This window comes from Cherax quadricarinatus, chromosome 17, assembly GCF_038502225.1.
Source record: "Cherax quadricarinatus isolate ZL_2023a chromosome 17, ASM3850222v1, whole genome shotgun sequence".
Classification (NCBI taxonomy): Eukaryota; Metazoa; Arthropoda; class Malacostraca; order Decapoda; family Parastacidae; genus Cherax; species Cherax quadricarinatus.
The window spans coordinates 49,570,888-49,589,461 of NC_091308.1; the positions used below are offsets into that span (position 1 = coordinate 49,570,888).

Here is an 18,574-nt window from a genome sequence, read left to right on the forward strand (position 1 = left end):
CAATATAACACAAAGAGTAATAGCAGTTTAGTCATCCTTTTCCTCATCCTCATACTTGACACAGACAGAGATGTAAACCATAGCAGTCTCTCTTCCTCTGCAGAGAATACTAGAATTTGCATAACTGTGTCATCCACAGAGGACACTGTAAATCTTCAAGTGGATATCAACCAAGTCTTTCAATGAGCTGCAGAAAACAATATGATGCTCAATGCAAATAAATTCCAGCTAGTCAATTATGGACAACTTGAGGAATTAGAAGTTAAAATGGAGTATAAGACCAATTCTAACAACATAATACATCGAAAATCTAATGTGAAGGATTTAGGAGTAATAATATCAGGGTCTCTCCTTCAAGGCTCACAACAATGTCATTATCATAACTGAGGAAAATGATATGATCAATAATGAGAACCTTCAGACCTTCCGTAAGTCACTTGTTCTAGCTAGGCTGGAATACTGCTGTATACTAACAACTTAACTGCACATATAAAGTTCAGTAAAGCTTCAATTACTGGGAATGTTTGAAGTCAACCTGTACTCCTTGGAGTGCAGGTGAGAAAGGTACATCATAATTCACATCTGGAAAATCCTTGAGGGACTGGTTCCAAATCTGCACATAGAAAGCACTCTTTATGAAAGCAAAAAACTTGGCATACAGGGCAACATCCCCCTAATGAAAAGCAAGGATGCTGTGAGTACAGTGAGAGAAAACACAGTAAGTGTCAGGGGCCCCAAGGCTCTCCAACAGCCTCCCATCATTCATAAATGGAATTACCAATAGACCCCTGGCTGTCTTCAAGAGGGAACTGGACAGATACCTGAAGTCAGTGCCTGACCAGTCAGGCTGTGGTTTACAATAATGGCCTGATTGATCAGGCCCTGATCCACTGTGAGGCCTGGTCATGGACCGAGCTGCTGGGGCAGGTAGCTGCTTCAAAAACCTTCACTCCTAGCTTGTGTGAGTGCAAGATGGACAACATAGCAGCAAAACCTCCATTTTATGAATATCCTCCCAGTATTATACCAAATTAGATACTTTTATCATTATTAATGTAGCTGGGTAATGTCTGTGTATCCTAGGTAGTAGGTTGGTAGACACCAACCACCCAGGAAGGTACTACCGTCCTGCCAAGTGAGTGTAAAATAGAAGCCTGTAATTGTTTTACATGATGGTAGGATTACTGGTGTCTTTTTTTCTATCTCATAAACATGCAAGATTTCAGGTATGTCTTGCTACTTCTACTTACACTTAGGTCACACTACACTTGCATGTACAAGATATTTCCACCTCCACTGGGCTTTGTTCTATTTTCTTAATAGTTCTTGTTCTTGTTTATTTCTTATCTCTATGGGGAAGTGGAACAGAATTCTTCCTCTGTAAGCCATGCATGTCATAAGAACCGACTAACATGCCGGAAGCAAAGGGCTAGTAACCCCTTCTCCTGTATGCATTACTAAAGTTAAAAAGAGAAACTTTTGTTTTTCTTTTTGGGCCACCCAGCCTCAGTGGGATGGCTGGTTTGTTGAAAGAAGAAGAAGATGTTTGTAAATATCATGAGCTATAGGTAAAAGAGTACTCTATATATAAGGGGCTGTCATGTTGATGTTGAGCACTTTTACTGTTTTAATATATTGGTTGATGGCTGTGTGTTACTGCAGTGCTGCTGACTCTCATGTCCTCTTAACTCAACCCTCTATGTGACTCTCAGGTTATTACTCTCTCTTGAGTATAATACAGCGTTGTAGTGTAAGTCAAGGTTGCTTCGTTTTGTATAATACAGTACTTCATTTTCTTGATACACAAAGCAGCACCTGGAATCTTATTATAAACGCTTTAGTTTCTCCTACAGAACTCTTCTTAAAACTTAAAAACACATTTAAAATGTCTGGGGCAAGACAATATTACCACATTTACAAAGAATAGCAAATACAAGTCTTCAATGGCATAAATAAATGTTCATGAATATTACCTTCACGTGCAAAATTACAGTAATTATTTAAGGGTTATTAACCCTCTGAGGGTTCGTCCCACAGTTCTACGGCTTTGAAGCCAGGGTCCAAGCTGTAGTATTTGGGCCTAGATATGAGAGAATACATCTATGTGGTAAGTGTGCACTACATAAAATAAATCTTGCAGTATGCAGTGCATAATATGAAAAAAAACTGAGACAATGTTTTTTTGGATTAATACACTGACACTGTGGTGTATTTTCGTATGTTTTTTACAGTTGTATTCACGGTTTCTTGGTCTCATTTGATAAAATGGAGGATATATTACAGAAACATTAGTGATTTTGATTGGTTTTAGTAATGAAAATGGCTTGAAACTGAGCTCAAAGTAGCGAAAATGTTAAATTTTTGCTGATGTTCAAAAGTAAACAAATGACATCACGCATCCAATACACATCAGCTGGTGGGTCTGATGTGTGTTCACGAATGCACTGATATTATTTATACAATTGTTACAATATTGCTTAACAGTAAATCTATTTTTTGGTGTGAATAAAAATTCATTATGTGAATAAAAAATAAAAATGTAATTCATGTGTAAAGCCTGGAAACATAACTAATAAACAGAGGAAATGTTATTTTAGTGCCAGAAATGCCTGCATTGTTTATTCTGGACCCTATTTTGAAACAGGAATATTTTGAACTTGTGTTAAATTGGCCAAATTACCAATTTCCAATAACTCTGTTGGGTAGTTGGAATAGTTGATTGGGCAATTTCTTGTGCTCAATCGATAAAACAGAAGTAATACTAGCAAAATAGCTAAGAATTTGGTCAACTTGAATAGTGTAACTGGCATAAAATGGGAGTCAAATTGGGCAAAATCGCCAATGTGTAAATATCGCTGATGCAGCAAAATTTGCAAGACCATAATTTCGTCAAATATGCATCAAATTTCATACTTTCTGTTTTATTACCTTCAGAAAAAGATTCCCTACCATTTCATAAGAAATTTTTTTTTGAAACTTCTTGGACCCTGTGGACAAGTTCAGATCTGGGGGTCTGGACCCTGAAAGGGTTAAACCATAATTACAGTGTGAGGTGTCCATATATGAATGAGATACATATTCACAAATGTATAAACACTTGTATAATTTACATCAACAATTTCTCACATGTCAGTAGAAATGTAACAGGTACATAAACATACACAAGCAGATATGCTCATATGCAGTACTCACCTAAAGTACTGAAACAGTACTCATGTGTGTATGCCTACATACACACACACACACACACACACAGCATGTAGGGCATACATACAGTGCATGCAAGAATTCATTCTGGTGCACATGCACTTTAAGTTACTGCTCAAGCAAGGTTGCTAAGCGCAGGGTACTAACCATGCAGGGGACGGAGCGGACACCACACACTCGCTGCCACTAATAGTCATAAAATTCACTGAAACATTCACAAAACAGGGTTAATGCAAAGTATATTAATAATCCTGAACAAACATTTATGGAATATCATACATGATTTGCAGTTTTAAATTTTAACAAAAACAAGTTAAATAAAATCCTGCAAAAAAAGATACGTATTTGTAATTCAGAACTAAAAAATACCTTATGTGATATTAAGATGATTATTTTCACTCTATCAAGTAAATAATTAGACACAGGTAAGTGGTTTTTGAAATAATGAGACATAAGCTGGTGGTCTGTTGAAATAATTAAACATAGGTAGGTAGTCTCTTAATATATACGTATAATGAGACATAGGTAGATGGTCTCTTGAAATAAATAATTTGGTCGATGATGTCTCGAAATAAATACAGTGGACCCCCGGTATTCGATGGCATCGGTATTCGATAAATCCGGTATTCGATGCATTATATCGCAAAAAATTTTCCTCGGTATTCGATTGAAAACCCGGTGTTCGATACGATTCGTACGAGACCTGTCCACATGTGGCCTGAACTGCCCCGTGTGTGCCAGTGTTTACAAGCCAGCCAGTGTGCGCGCATCTAAGGATACATTCGGTACATTCCATATTATCCATATTATCACTGTGTTTGGTGCTTGTTTCTGCAAAATAAGTCACCATGGGCCCCAAGAAAGCTTCTAGTGCCAACCCTGTGGTAAAAAGGGTGAGAATTAGTATGGAAATTAAGAAAGATTTTGAAGGGTTGGGGCTAATAACCCTGAGAAGCCTATGCCAGTTGTGGAATCCATTGTGCCTACTTCAAAAATTAAGGAAATGTGTGCACAGTGGGTTGAAGTGCAAACCTTTATGGATGAAAATCACCCTAACACAGCTATTGCAAGCCGTGCTGGTGACTATTACAATGACAATGTTGTGGCCCATTTTAGACAAATCGTAAAGGAACGGGAGGTACAGAGCTCTATGGACAGATTTGTTGTGTGACAGAGGTCCAGTGACTCTCAAGCTGGTCCTAGTGGTATTAAAAGAAGAAGGGAAGTAACCCCAGAAAAGGACTTGCTACCTCAAGTCCTAATGGAAGGGGATTCCCCTTCTAAACACTAACACCTCTCCCCTCCTCCCATCCCATCAATCATCACCAGATTTTCATTAAAGGTAAGTGTCAATTATTTTATTGTTATTGTAATTATTCTATTGCATTAAACTAAATACGTATTTCATGTAGTAAAATTTTTTTTTTCATACTTTTGGGTGTCTTGCATGGATTAATTTGGTTTCCATTATTTCTTATGAGGAAAATTGATTCGGTTTTCAATATTATCGGTATTCGATGAGCTCTCAGGAACGGATTAATATCGAATACCGGGGGTCCACTGTAATTAGGTTGATGGCGTCTTGAAATAAATAATTAGGTTGATGGTGTCTTGAAGTACAGCCTCTCCTCACTTAATGACAGAGTTCTGTTCCTAAAATCACATTGGTAAATGAATTCATCACTAAGCAAGGAGCATACTGGAATGGTAGTGGGTTTGTGTCAACCATCTTTGTTGTTGTTTTACTGTCACCTTTGCGCCATTTATAACATTTTTAGTATATTTTTAAATGTTTATACAGTAATGTGCTGTATATTGTAATAAACAGGATAGAGGAAATCAGCTCTAATGTACATAAATTAGGTATGAATATTGGTCAGAAAGCCCATCATAAGTCTGAGTTGTCGGCAAATGAGTACATCACTAAATGAGGAGAGGCTGTATTTATTTCAAGACACCATCGACCTAATTATTTACAGCCTCTCCTCACTTAGCGATGTATTCATTTACCGACAACTCAAACTTACAACAGGCTCTCTGACCAGTATGCATCCTAATTAATGTACAGTGGAACCCCGGATATCGGCCAAATCGGATTTCGGCCACTTTTTTGGCTGAAATTGTCCTGGATTTCAGCCGGCAACTTGGAAATTGGCCGTATTGGACGCATCTACTCCGCCGCATTCGTGAGTACTCTGGCTGTGTGTCTGGGTGAGTGAACAACATTCGCACATTCATCCAAACATTTCATTATGATCCATTGTTTTTTGTGGTTGTTTATTGAGTGCGACTGTGAAATAAGCCACCAAGGGCCCAGAGAAACACGTTACATAGTATATAAAAACATGCAATATTTATATGCAATCTATGTTTAATAATAATCACTCTTGGGCACATTAAATGTCTTTTTTTAGGTTAATATAGATATTTTCATTAATCCATCTATGATATTTTCTTCAAAATTATATAAGAAACACTTTACATAGCATATAAACATTGCGAGTGGCGAGTTGGGTGGAGAGTAAACATTACGTTTTCTCTGATTCAGTGTTAGAGAAAACTGTGAAACTGGTGTCTAGCCCAGTCATGTGCATTTGTTTACAATTCTCGGCATGAATTATTCATTACTTCTCCCTTTGTTTATGATGGCATCTAAAGGTAGCTGTTAGAAACAAATAAACTCAGTGAACATGGTAATAACATGGCTGTGTATAGTGTAATAATAAGGCTGTGTAGTGTAGCCCAGGGGGGCTACATACGTGTATGTACGTATGTCTACCGCTGCCTACACTGACCTCCTACAAATAAATACTACTCACCTCTTGCCCTACATTAAGACTACAAATATTTTAAGGTAAGTAATAAATGTACTGTGGCAGTAAATGACAAAGAAGGGAAGTAACCCTAGAGAGGGTTTTGATACCTGAAATCCTTATGGAGGGGGATTCCCAACTCCCTCTCCCCTCCTTGCCTTCTTCAATATGCCAACAAGAGTCTTCAATAAAGGTATGTAATGTTCATTTACCATTAAAATTTGTGCTTTATATTTATTTCTCGTTGTTTTCTGTATGCAAAACTATAGTTAATCTTTAAAAATGTACTTTTTGTTAATATTTTTGGGTGTCTGGAACAGATTAATTGTATTTACATTAATTCTCATGGGAAATATAGCTTCGGTTTTCGGCCTTTTCGGACTTAGGCTGACCTTCTGGAATGGATTATGGCCAATAACCGGGGTTACACTATATATTAGAGCTGATTTCCTCTATTGTGTTTATTACAACAGACAGCATATTACTGTATGAACATTTAAAAAAATACTAAAAATGTTATAAATGGTGCAAAGGTGACATTAAAACAATATCAAAGACGTTGATACAAACCCACTAACGTTATATGTTAGTGACAAATTTGCTTACCAACATGGGCTTAGGAAAGGAACTCTGTCATTAAGTGAGGAGACGCTGTAATTAGGTTGATAGTGTCTTGAGATAAATAATTAGGTTGATAGTGTCTTGAATTAAAACAGTTTATTAATCATCAAAGCAGGTTACTCATGTAATGTCATGTACTGTATTTCAGTTTAATTTATGTAATATACTGGAACTTGGTGTAAATAATATTATGTGCAGTAAACTCACATTTAAGATACATTCACATAGGACGTTTCTCTGATAAGATGGTTGAAAAATTGCAGCATACATTAGCATAGGATGTGACAGAATTTGCATTATACAACATAATTTTAGGGGTAAATACAGGACACAGCAGAACCTTTCATTCCACCTGGTGACTCAGACTATGGACCACTGTCTTGATAAGTGAGGCCTACTGTGACTGGTGGTGTAAACAACCTCCCATGACCTCACTTCTCTGTGCATACATGTGTCCCATACATACTCAGTCTTGTGTTACTGAATTAATTTATCTTTTTATCAGTTCATCTCATCTCTGGATAGTAACCATGGCACCCAACAGGAATGTGAGTGATGCTGGAAGTGCCTAGAAGAAGCATGAAATGCTGTCTAGAAAAAAAAAAAAAAGAAATTTTAGAAAAGCTTAACCCTTTAACTTTCCAAATGTTGATCTCGTTTTCACTGCTAGTGCTCTGAATATTTTTTTTAAACAAGGAGGGCAATTTTCTGTGTGTAATAAGACCAAAAAAAAAAAATACGTGCCAGTACTTATCAAGATATAAGGCAGCAAAGTTGGCACTGGATGCTCACCTGATACTTACAGAAATGTTGCCGATATACCTTTTTTCTTGTTTTATTTAATTTAAGTAACTTTTATGTTCTGATAATTACAATTTATAGTAGTTTTTGTGATTTTATAGCCAATCTTTGTTCTGATACTAATATTACGTACTGAAATAGTAATCAAATACAGCCTTTCCTCACTTAGCAACATATTCGTTTACCGATGACTTGGACTTATGAAAGGCTCTCTGACCAGTATGCATACTTAACCCTTAAACTGTCCACATGCAGATATATGTTGACGTGTGGCAGGCTCTGAACATAGATCAATGTTTTATTTTTCATTCCTTCAAATTTGGTGCGATAGGCCTGAGTCACCTAGACATGAAAGAATGGGTCTGTACACTCAGTGTGCGCACTATGAAAAAAAATTCTGGGAGCACTTAGTACCTTGTGGGAGCACCAGTTCAACTGAGTGCCAGCTAGAGCAAATATCGTGGCAAAAACCAGGGATTCACTGATGTCATGTCATATTAACACTCACATTTTAAGAGGAAAGTAAAAACAGGTTAGATAAATGCATGAGTGGGTGTGAGTTGGACCTGACTAGCTTGTGCTACTAGGTCAGATGTCATGCTCCTTTTTTCAGTGGATGTGACCTGACTAGGTGGGTCATTGGTCTAAGCCGGGGGTGACATGGACCCACTTTGCATGGGCCAGTAGACCTGCTGCAGTGTTCCTTCTTTATGTTCTTATGTATTCGGCTGGCTTTGGCTGTCTGTGTCTGTATCTGTCTATATCACTGTTCATCTGTATCTCTGTCTCTCACATGAACTCATAAATACAGTTCTTCTTTCAACACACCGGCCGTATCCCACCGAGGTGGGGTGGCCCAAAAGAAAAAAACGCAAGTTTCTCCTTTTACATTTAGTAATATATACAGGAGAAGGGGTTACTAGCCCCTTGCTCCTGGCATTTTAGTTGCCTCTTACAACACGCATGGCTTACGGAGGAAGAATTCTGTTCCACTTTCCCATGGAGGTAAGAGGAAATAAACAAGAACAAGAACTAGTAAGAAAATAGAAGAAAACCCAGAGGGGTGTGTATATATATGCTTGTACATGTATGTGTAGGGTGACCTAAGTGTAAGTAGAAGTAGCAAGACATACCTGAAACCTTGCATGTTTATGAGACAGAAAAATGGACACCAGCAATCCTACCATCATGTAAAACAATTACAGGCTTTCGTTTTACACTCACTTGGCAGGACGGTGGTAGCTCCCTGGGCAGTTGCTGTCTACCAACCTACTACCTAGAATAAATAGAATTATACATAAATTTCCTAGGATAACCCAAAAATTCCAGGCCAAGTGCTATACAGTGTTTGTAGATATATGACATAAATAATAGCAGTGTCACTTGCTCAGCAATCAGGGAGCGGCCCATACACCACAAACCAACAGGTTTGCTAGCCTCTCCCTGAGACACACACACACAAGCTGGTAGAAAGACAGATAAGCAGAACTAGACAGATAAGCAGAGCTAGGCAGACAGACACATAGATGTACAGATAGACAGATATACAAACAGATAGACTGACAGACAGACAGACATACAAAGACATGTTGGTGTGCATGAGTAAAAACATATAAAGGCAAGGTTCCCTCCAGCAGTGCACATTCATCAAATGTCACTTATCTGACCCATGTCATAACACCATGCTTCAAGGAGGTTCATACTCCAGCATGTCTAAAACATTGCTGGGACCTATAAATACTTTGTATATATTTCTAGACAATAGTAAATGACCAGGGCAGATAAAAATGTTCACGTCAGTGTGACTGTTACAATTTGAGTACTATTTCAGTACATAATATTAGTGTCAGAACAAAGATTGGCTATGAAATCACAAGAACTATTATAAATTGTAATTATCAGAACATAAAAATTATATAAATTAAAATAAAAATGAGAAAAAAAGGTAAATTAGCAACACTTCTGCAAGCGGCAGGACTGGATGTTGCCGTCAGGTGAGCATCCACAGCCAACTTCACGGTCTTATATGTTGGTAAGTACTGGTCCTAAAAAAATTTTTTTTGGTCTTATACCACACAGAAATTACTCCTCTTTAATTTAAAAACAAAAAATTATTTATTTTTCAAAATATTCGGAGCGCCATGCAGGTGAAAGTAGATCTACGTTTGGACAGTTTAAGGGTTAAATAATGTATATTAGAGCTGATTTCCTCTATTCTGTGTATTACAATATACAGTACACTACTGTATAAACATTTAACCCTTTGACTGTTTTGGTCGTATATATACGTCTTACGAGGTACAGTGTTTGACGTATATATACAGCGAACCCCCGAGTTTCATGATTAATCTGTTCCAGAGAGTCTGTCGAAATTGCCGAATGGTGAAACCATTTTCCCCATAAGAAATAATGGAAATAAAATTAATCCGTTCCACACACCCAAAAATATTAAATTAAAATATTTTTTTTTTCAAATTAAATAAAGATTTACATACTGAAAACAATGAGAAATCAAGTACATACATATATAAAACAATAACAACATTACACTTACCTTTACTGAAGACGTCTGGGTGGATGGAAGATGGGAGGAGGGGATAGGAGGAAGGTGTACACTATTGTTTGGAAGGAGAATCTCCTTCCATTAGGACCTCAGGTACCAAGTCCTTATCTGGGGTTACTTCCCTTCTTTGTTTTTTAAAGACACTGAGAACAACTTGAGAGTCACTGGACGCCTGTTGCACAAAATATCTGTCCAGAAAACTCTGTTTCTGGCGTTTCTTTAAGATTTGTCTGAAGTGGGACACAACACTGTCATTGTACATGTTGCCAATACAGCCTGCAATAGCTTTGTTAGGGTGAAGTTCATCCATAAATGTTTGCACTTCAGTCCACTTTGCACAAATGTCCTTAATCTTTGAAGAAGGCAGCAATTTCCTGAGCTGTGATCTCTTGCTGTTGCAGCTCTTCAGTGGTTAGCTCTTCCCTGTGGTCCTCCACCAACTCTTCCACATCCTTGCCACTCACCTCCAACCCCAGGGACTTCCCCAATGCCACAATAGATTCCACAACTGGCATAGGCTCCTTAGGGTCAGCCCCAAACCCTTCAAAATCCCTCTCTTGATTTCCTTCTTGAATTTGATTGTGTTCCTTGCTTTCTTTACCAAAGGGCTTGCACTAGCTTTCCTTGGGCCCATGGTGACTTATTTAGCAGTTGCAAGCACAAAAAACAATGGATTATTATGAAATATATTGTATGAACCCACAGGGTGATGGTCACGTGCTGATAAACATTGGCACATTGAGTGTGAATGGTGCGATGGTGCGGGAGACTGGCTTTGTGTGCGCGGTGACGGGCGGAAGGGTACCGGACGGTCGCCAAATCATGAGTCCAATCACGAACCGTGAGGCTAAATTTTGCTGAAAAAACTTGCCGAAAGTCGGATTTCACGAAAGTCGATGCCGACGAAACTCGTGGGGTCCACTGTACTCATAAATTCTAGCGGCTTCAAATCAAGCAGGAGAAAGCTGGTAGGCCCACATGTGAGAGAATGGGTCTGTGTGGTCAGTGTACACCATATAAAAAAATTCTGCAGCACGAAGTGCATAATGAGAAAAAAAAAACTCCGACCATTTTTTTTAATTAAAATGCTGACTTTGTGGTCTATTTCTGTATAGTATTTATGGTTGTATTCTCGTTTTCTTGGTCTCATTTGATAGAATGGAAAACATATTATAGAAATAGTATGATTTTGGTTGGTTTTACTATAAAAAGAACCTGGAAATGGAGCTCAAAGTAGGGGAAATGTTTGATTTCTGCCGATGTTCAAAAGTAAACAAATGATGTCAGTGTCCAATAAATGTCCAACTAGCCATTCTAATATGCAGTCACGAATGGGTTGACATTATCTGTACAATTATTACAATATTGCAGTAGTCTGCATAACAGTAAATCTTCTATTTTTTGTTTGAATAAAAATTCAAAATAGAAAGCAAGAGTAACATCAGAGGGGCCCGGAGACGTGACTGATGAACAAAGAAAATGTTATTTTATAGCCAGGAATGTCTGCATTGTTCATTCTGGACCTTATTTTGAAATTGTCATATTTTTTAATTTTCGTGAAATTGGTAAAATTGCAAATTTCTGACCACGTTTTTGGGTAGTCGAAATCGGTAAATGGACAGTTTCTTGTACTCAATCGATAGAAAAAATGGAGTTCTAAAGAAATAGCTATGAGTTTGGTCGACTGGAACAACGGAGTTAGCCGCAAATATGGCTCAAAGTGGGCGAAATCGCCGATTTGTAAATATCGCCGAGGTCACTAACTTTGCTAGAGTGTAATTCCGTCTGTTTTCCATCAAATTTCGTTTTTTTTTTGGTGTCATTACAATCGGGAAAAGATTCTCTATTATTTCATAAGAAAAAAACATTTTTTTTTTTTAAATTTTGCGACACCAGGAGACACCTCAGGATTGGGGGTTGTGACAGTCAAGGGGTTAAAAAATATTCTAAAAATGTTATAAATGGTGCAAAGGTGACATTAAAACAATATCAAAGATGGTTGACAAACCCACTAAAGTCAGCTGGAATGACCGATTTTGGCAAAACCCTCCAAACAGTCATAGATAGCCACACAGAACAAATAACATCCCTAAACACAAAGGTTGAAGATGCAGTCAAGGACTGGAAGATCAACATGGATACCCAATTGAATGAATATTTTGCTTACCAAGATGATAAAACTGAGAAAGATAAGTTATCTGACACAGTAATAATTAACAATTCACTCCTTCCTAGTGAAATAAGCCACACTAACTGCAAAGCTACAACTCTTCAGATCAGTTGACCATGACTTGCTCCACGTAAAATTGTCACACTATGGTATTAGAGGGCACTCCCTCAACTACCTCAAGTCATACCTCAGCAACAGAAGCCAATATGTGTACGCAAATGGGGCAAGCTCTTCCGCTCAACCAATTACAGTTGGTGTCCCACAGGGAAGTGTCCTTGGCCCTCTTCTCTTTCTCCTATACATAAATGACCTACCAAATGCTTCGCAATTACTCAAACCCACACTATTTGCAGATGACACTACATACGTCTTCTCTCACCCGAGCCCAGTCACGCTAGCCAATACTGTAAACACCGAATTACAGAAAATATCTACCTGGATGAGGACTAACAAACTTACACTAAACATTGACAAAACCTACTTCATTCAGTTTGGTAACAGAGCTACAGATGTACCTCTTAACATAACGATAAACAGATCACCTATCACAAAGCTAACAGAGGGAAAATTCTTAGGAATCCACCTTGATAATAGACTCAAATTTCATACACATATACAACAAATTTCTAAGAAAATTTCCAAGACTGTAGGCATACTATCGAAGATACGGTACTATGTTCCACAGTCAGCCCTCCTGGCCCTTTATCACTCTCTTATTTACCCCTATCTCACCTATGGAATTTGTGCATGGGGCTCAACAATAATTAACCATCTCAGACCACTAATTACCCAACAAAAGGCTGCAGTTAGAATGATAACAAATTCTCACTACAGGCAGCACACTCCACCAATATTCAAAACACTCAACCTACTCACCATACAAAACATCCATACTTATTACTGCACCTATTACATACATAGAACACTTAACTCTGATATTAACCCTCCCCTCAAACATCTCCTTGCCAACCTCAACAGAACACATGACCATAACACAAGGCACAGATCACTCTTTGATGTTCCTCTTGTCCATCTCACGCTATGCAAAAACTCAATGCACATAAAAGGCCCTAAAATCTGGAATTCATTACCTGTAAATATAAAAGAAACACTACCTGTTTATAAATTCAAGTCTCTTCTCAAAGATCACTTACTCACTCAAAACCAAATAAATACTGAATAACTGAACCTTATAAATTGTATATCCTATATGTTACTCACAATTATATCACACAAATGTTAAACCTAGGACCCAATCTAACTTTGTTATTTTTTTAAATACACTACCTAACAGAATACTCCATTCGACTGAATGTACAGCAATGCATGCAACCATATGACCTGTCTTTGTAATACTCATTTGTGCTTTATAGTTATCTGTTTACAATAATGCTTTATCACTGATTTCATCATTGCTTAGTTAATCTTAAGCAAGCCCGTAATGCTATGCATATAAGTGGCTTTGGCATGCTGCTCTTACCTGTATTTTTTTGTACCTCTGTATGTATGCTAAAATTACTAAATAAATAAATAAATAAATAATAAATAAATACATGACCATCTACAGGTTATAGTGCCAGTGTCAGAAATAAAAGAATCATGGTTACTAGGGAACCAAAGTAGAAAACAAAGTGTTATGCTTAGGTTTCACACACAAGACAGGGAAAAAGATCTAATAAGTGTGTCTATTAACCCTTTGACTGTCGCGGCCGTATATATATGTCTTACGAGGTACCATGTTTGACGTATATATACTCATAAATTCTAGCGGCTTCAAATCAAGCAGGAGAAAGCTGGTAGACCCACATGTGAGAGAATGGGTCTGTGTGGTCAGTGTGCACCATACAAAAAAATCCTGGAGCACGCAGTGCATAATGAGAAAAAAAACCTTGGAAAAGATTCTCTATCATTTCATAAGAAAAAAATAATTTTTTTTTGTTTTTTTTTTGAAATTTTGCAACACCAGGAGACAGCTCAGGATTGGGGGTTGCGACAGTCAAGGGGTTAAAGCTAAAACAGATATTTACATAAATGAGTGTCTTACAAGAAAATGTCAGAACCTCCTGTACAGAGTAAGAAAACTTAAACATGAGAATAATGACAAAATTCACCAGTGCTTCACACGAGATGGACAAATTCTAGTGAGGAAAACAAATGTAGGCCGTGTGTACTATATCACAAAATGAAAATGAACTGTTCAGCTTCCTTCGAGATGCAAATCTTACAGAGTCTGACTAACATCGGTAACCAAATCTTTATACAGTGGACCCCCGCATACCGTTGGCATCACATAACGTTTAATCCGCATACCGCTCGCTTTTATCGCAAAAATTTTGCCTCGCATACCGCTCAAAAACCCACTCACCGCTGTTTGTCCGAGACGCGTCCAATGTGCGCCCTTAGCCAGCCTCACATGTGCCGCCGGTGGCATTGTTTACCAGCCAGCCTCCGCAGTAACATCCAAGCATACAATCGAAACATTTCGTATTATTACAATGTTTTTGGTGATTTTATCTGCAAAATAAGTGACCATGGACCCCAAGAAAGCTTCTAGTGCCAACCCTACAGCAATAAGGGTGAGAATTACTATAGAGATGAAGAAAAAGATCATTGATAAGTATGAAAGTGGAGTGCGTGTCTCCGAGCTGGCCAGGTTGTATAATAAACCCCAATCAACCATCGCTACTATTGGTGGTACAGCTGCTGCTGCTGCTGTACCACCGTCAGCTGCTGCTGTAGTACCATCTGCTGCTGCTGTAGCACTGTCAGCTGCTGCTGCTGTTGTACCACCGTCAGCTGCTGCTGCTGCTGTTGTAGTACTGTCTGCTGCTGCTGTAGTACCGTCTGCTGCTGCTGTAGCATCGTCTGCTGCTGCTGTAGCACTGTCAGCTGCTGCTGCTGCTGTACCACCGTCAGCTGCTGCTGCTGCTGCTGTAGCATCATCTGCTGCTGCTGTAGCACTGTCAGCTGCTGCTGCTGCTGCTGTAGCACCGTTGTTGATGTGGCTTATTGAGAATACCAAGAAACAATTAACCCCAGAGGATTTGCCACCCAGGATAACCCAAAAAAAGTCAGTTTCATCGAAGACTGTCTAACTTATTTCCATTGGGGTCCTTAACCCTTTGAGGGTCGACAGGCCCTCTCCGAAACTCGTTCTCAGGGTCGGCCAAATTTAAAAAAAAAAAAAAAATATTTTCTCTTATGAAAAGATAGAGAATCTTTTCCCGATCATAAAGACACCAAAAGTTTGAAATTTGATAGAAAACTTACAGAATTATGCTCTTGCAAAGTTAGCGGTCTCGGCGATGTTTACGCATCGGCGATTTTGCCCACTTTGAGCCCCATTTTCGGCCAATTTCACTGTACTAGTCGACAAAAAACATGAATATTTCGCTAGAACTCCATTTTTTCTATCGAATGGGTGCAAGAAACCACCCATTTATGAAATTCAACTATCCAGTACAGTGGTCAGAATTTAGCAATTTTGCCAATTTCACACAAATTTCAAAAGATGCCAATTTCCGAATATGGTCCAGAATAAACAAGAAAGACATTCCTGGCACTAAAATGACATTTCCTCTAGTCATTAGTCACGTCTCAAGGCCCCTCTTATATTCTTTTGCTTTCCACTTTGAATTTTTATTCTCACAAAAAATATAAGATTTACTGTTATGCAGACTACTGCATTAGTGTAAAAAATGGTATAAATATTATTGGTGCACTTGTGAAAGAATATTAGACTCACCAGTTGATGAGTATTGCACGCTTGGCACGATTTGTTTACTTTTGAAGTTTGGTAAAAATCGAACATTTCTGCTACTTTGAGCTCAATTTCAAGGCACCTTTCATTGTAAAACCAGTCAAAATCATCTCAATTTCTGTAATATGTCTTCCATTCTATAAAATGAGACCAAGAAAACTAGAATACAACAATAAATACCATACGAAAATACACTGCAAAGTCGCTGATTTATTCCAAAAAAATGGTCAAAGTTTTTTTTTTCTCATTATGCACTGTGTGCTGCAGGATTTTTTTTAGACTGTGCACACTGACCACATAGACCCATTCTTTCATATGAAGGCCTACCAGCTTTCTCCCACTAGATTTGAGGCCGCTAGAATTTATGCGTACTAGTACGTCAAAAACCCCTACGCGTAAGACGTACTAGTACGACCAAAACCCTCAAAGGGTTAATCTTGTCTCCCAGGATGCAACCCACACCAGTCGACTAACACCCAGGTGAACAGGGAAAAATGCCTGGAACTAGTGCTCATATTGGTGAATTTAAAGCCAGCAAAGGTTGGTTTGAGAGATTTAAGAATCATAGTGGCATACACAGTGTGATAAGGCCTGTTCTCGAAGAAAATGCCAAACAGGACCTACAGTACTCAGGAGGAAAAGGCACTCCCAGGACACAGTGTCTCATCAGTCATTGCTGCATCTTCAATACAGGTAAGTGTCATTTATTCTTCATTTAGTAGAGTAGTACATGCACAATATATATTGTGCATGTACTACTCTACTATTGTGCATGTATCCTTCTCTTTGTGTGTAGGAAAATGTATATTTCATGTGGTAAAATTTTTTTTTTTCATACTTTTGGGTGTCTTGCACGGATTAATTTGATTTCCATTATTTCTTATGGGGAAAATTCATTCGCATACCGATCATTTCGCATAACAATGAGCCCTCTTGCACGGATTAAAATCGCTATGCGGGGGTCCACTGTACTACGTTAGTGTATGTTATTATTCTATTATTGTGCTAGTCCCTGTACTATCACTTCCCGAATAGTATCTACTACCTTACTATCTCATGTTTCTCACACAGTTGCTTGTGTGACTTAAATTTGTGTATTCATTCCAGAAATTGCCTTGTACAATTACAGTGGTCCCTCGATAATAGTCCGGCTCGATAGTCATCCTTTTTGGAAATCGTCGCGTTATTTCGTCCAAACATTGGCTCGCAAATGGTCCATTGACTCGCTAATCATCTTTCGTCCTGGACACGTACTCACGGCTCTGAGCCGCCTCGGCCTCCCTTCCCAGCCAGTATGCCACTGTTTACCAGTGAGCGACGGTCCCCTCACTTGTTCATACGAAATATTTCATAATATTCCATTCATTTTAGTGCTTGCAAGTGCTAAATAAGCTACCATGGCTCGAAAGAAAGCTCCTAGTGCCAAGCCTTTGGTAAAGAAGGTGAGAAATACGATTGAATTTAAGAAAAACATAGTTGAACAATATGAAGTGGCGTACGTGTGGGCGAATTGGCCAGGATATATAACAAATCCTGTACAACCATATCTTCCATCGTGGCCAAGAAAAAGGAAATCAAGGAAGCTGTTGTTGCAAAGGGGGTAAATATGCTGACAAAAATGAGATCACCAGTACTAGAAGATGTTGAGAAGTTATTACTAGTGTGGATAAACGAGAAACAATTAGCGGGAGATACTCTTATGACATCGATTATTTGTGAAAAGGCTAGGCAGTTGCATGACGATTTGGTAAAGAAATTGCCTGCAACTAGTGATGATGTGAGTGAATTTATGGCCAGCAAAGGCTGGTTTGAGATATTTAAGAAGCATACTGGCATACACAGTGTGATAAGACATGGTGAGGCTGCCAGTTCGGACCAAAAAGCGGCTGAAAAATATGTGCAGGCATTCAAGGAGTACATAGAGGCTGAAGGACTGAAACCTGAACAAGCGTTCAATTGTGACAAAACAGGCCTCTTTTGGAAGAAAATGCCAAAGAGGACCTACATTACTCAGGAGGAAAAGGCACTGCCAGGACACAAGCCTATGAAAGACAGGCTGATGCTCATGTTCTGTGCTAATGCTAGTGGGGATTTCAAAGTGAAGCCGTTACTAGTGTACCATTCTGAAAATCCCAGTGTGTTCAAGAAAAACAATGTTATGAAGAGTAAATTGTGTGTATTTTGGAGATCTATTAATAAGGCATGGGTCATGAGGGAAATTTTCGTCGAGTGGTTCAATGAAGTGTTTGGCCCTAGTGTGAAGAATTACCTCCTGGAAAAGAAATTGGATCTCAAGTGCCTCCTAGTAATGGACAATGCACCTGCTCATCCTCCAAACTTGGATGACCTAATTCTGAAGGAGTTTGGGTTCATCACAGTAAAATTCTTGCCCCCAAATACCACTCCTCTCCTCCAGCCCATGGACCAGCAGGTCATTTCAAACTTTAAAAAGCTCTACACCAAAGCAATGTTTGAAAGGTGCTTTAATGTGACCTCAGACACTCACTTGACCCTGAGATATTTTTGGAAAGAACACTTTAGTATTCTCCATTGCATAAGCCTTATAGGTAAAGCTTGGGAGGGAGTGACTACCAGGACTTTGAACTCTGCTTGGAGAAACTTGTGGCCAGATTGTGTCC

The 18,574-nt window shown here is 38.6% G+C and overlaps 2 protein-coding genes across 11 annotated transcripts in view; one reads left to right on the forward strand and one right to left on the reverse strand.

Annotated features, from left to right (window-relative positions):
* The window catches only part of fsd (transmembrane protein fates-shifted), a 341,565-nt gene that overhangs the window by 304,189 nt on the left and 18,802 nt on the right, over window positions 1–18,574 (forward strand). The window lies entirely within an intron of this gene.
* Window positions 1–18,574, reverse strand: part of LOC128686295 (protein Hook homolog 3) — a 753,866-nt gene that overhangs the window by 3,055 nt on the left and 732,237 nt on the right. The window contains exon 16 of one of the 2 annotated variants that reach the window (XM_070085978.1): window positions 3,355–3,412. The exons of the other annotated variant lie outside the window; for it this stretch is intronic. Coding sequence (XP_069942079.1) covers window positions 3,394–3,412 — 19 coding nt within the window. The 3' untranslated portion in view covers window positions 3,355–3,393. The remainder of the gene's footprint in view (window positions 1–3,354; window positions 3,413–18,574) is intronic. 2 annotated transcript variants of the gene reach the window in all.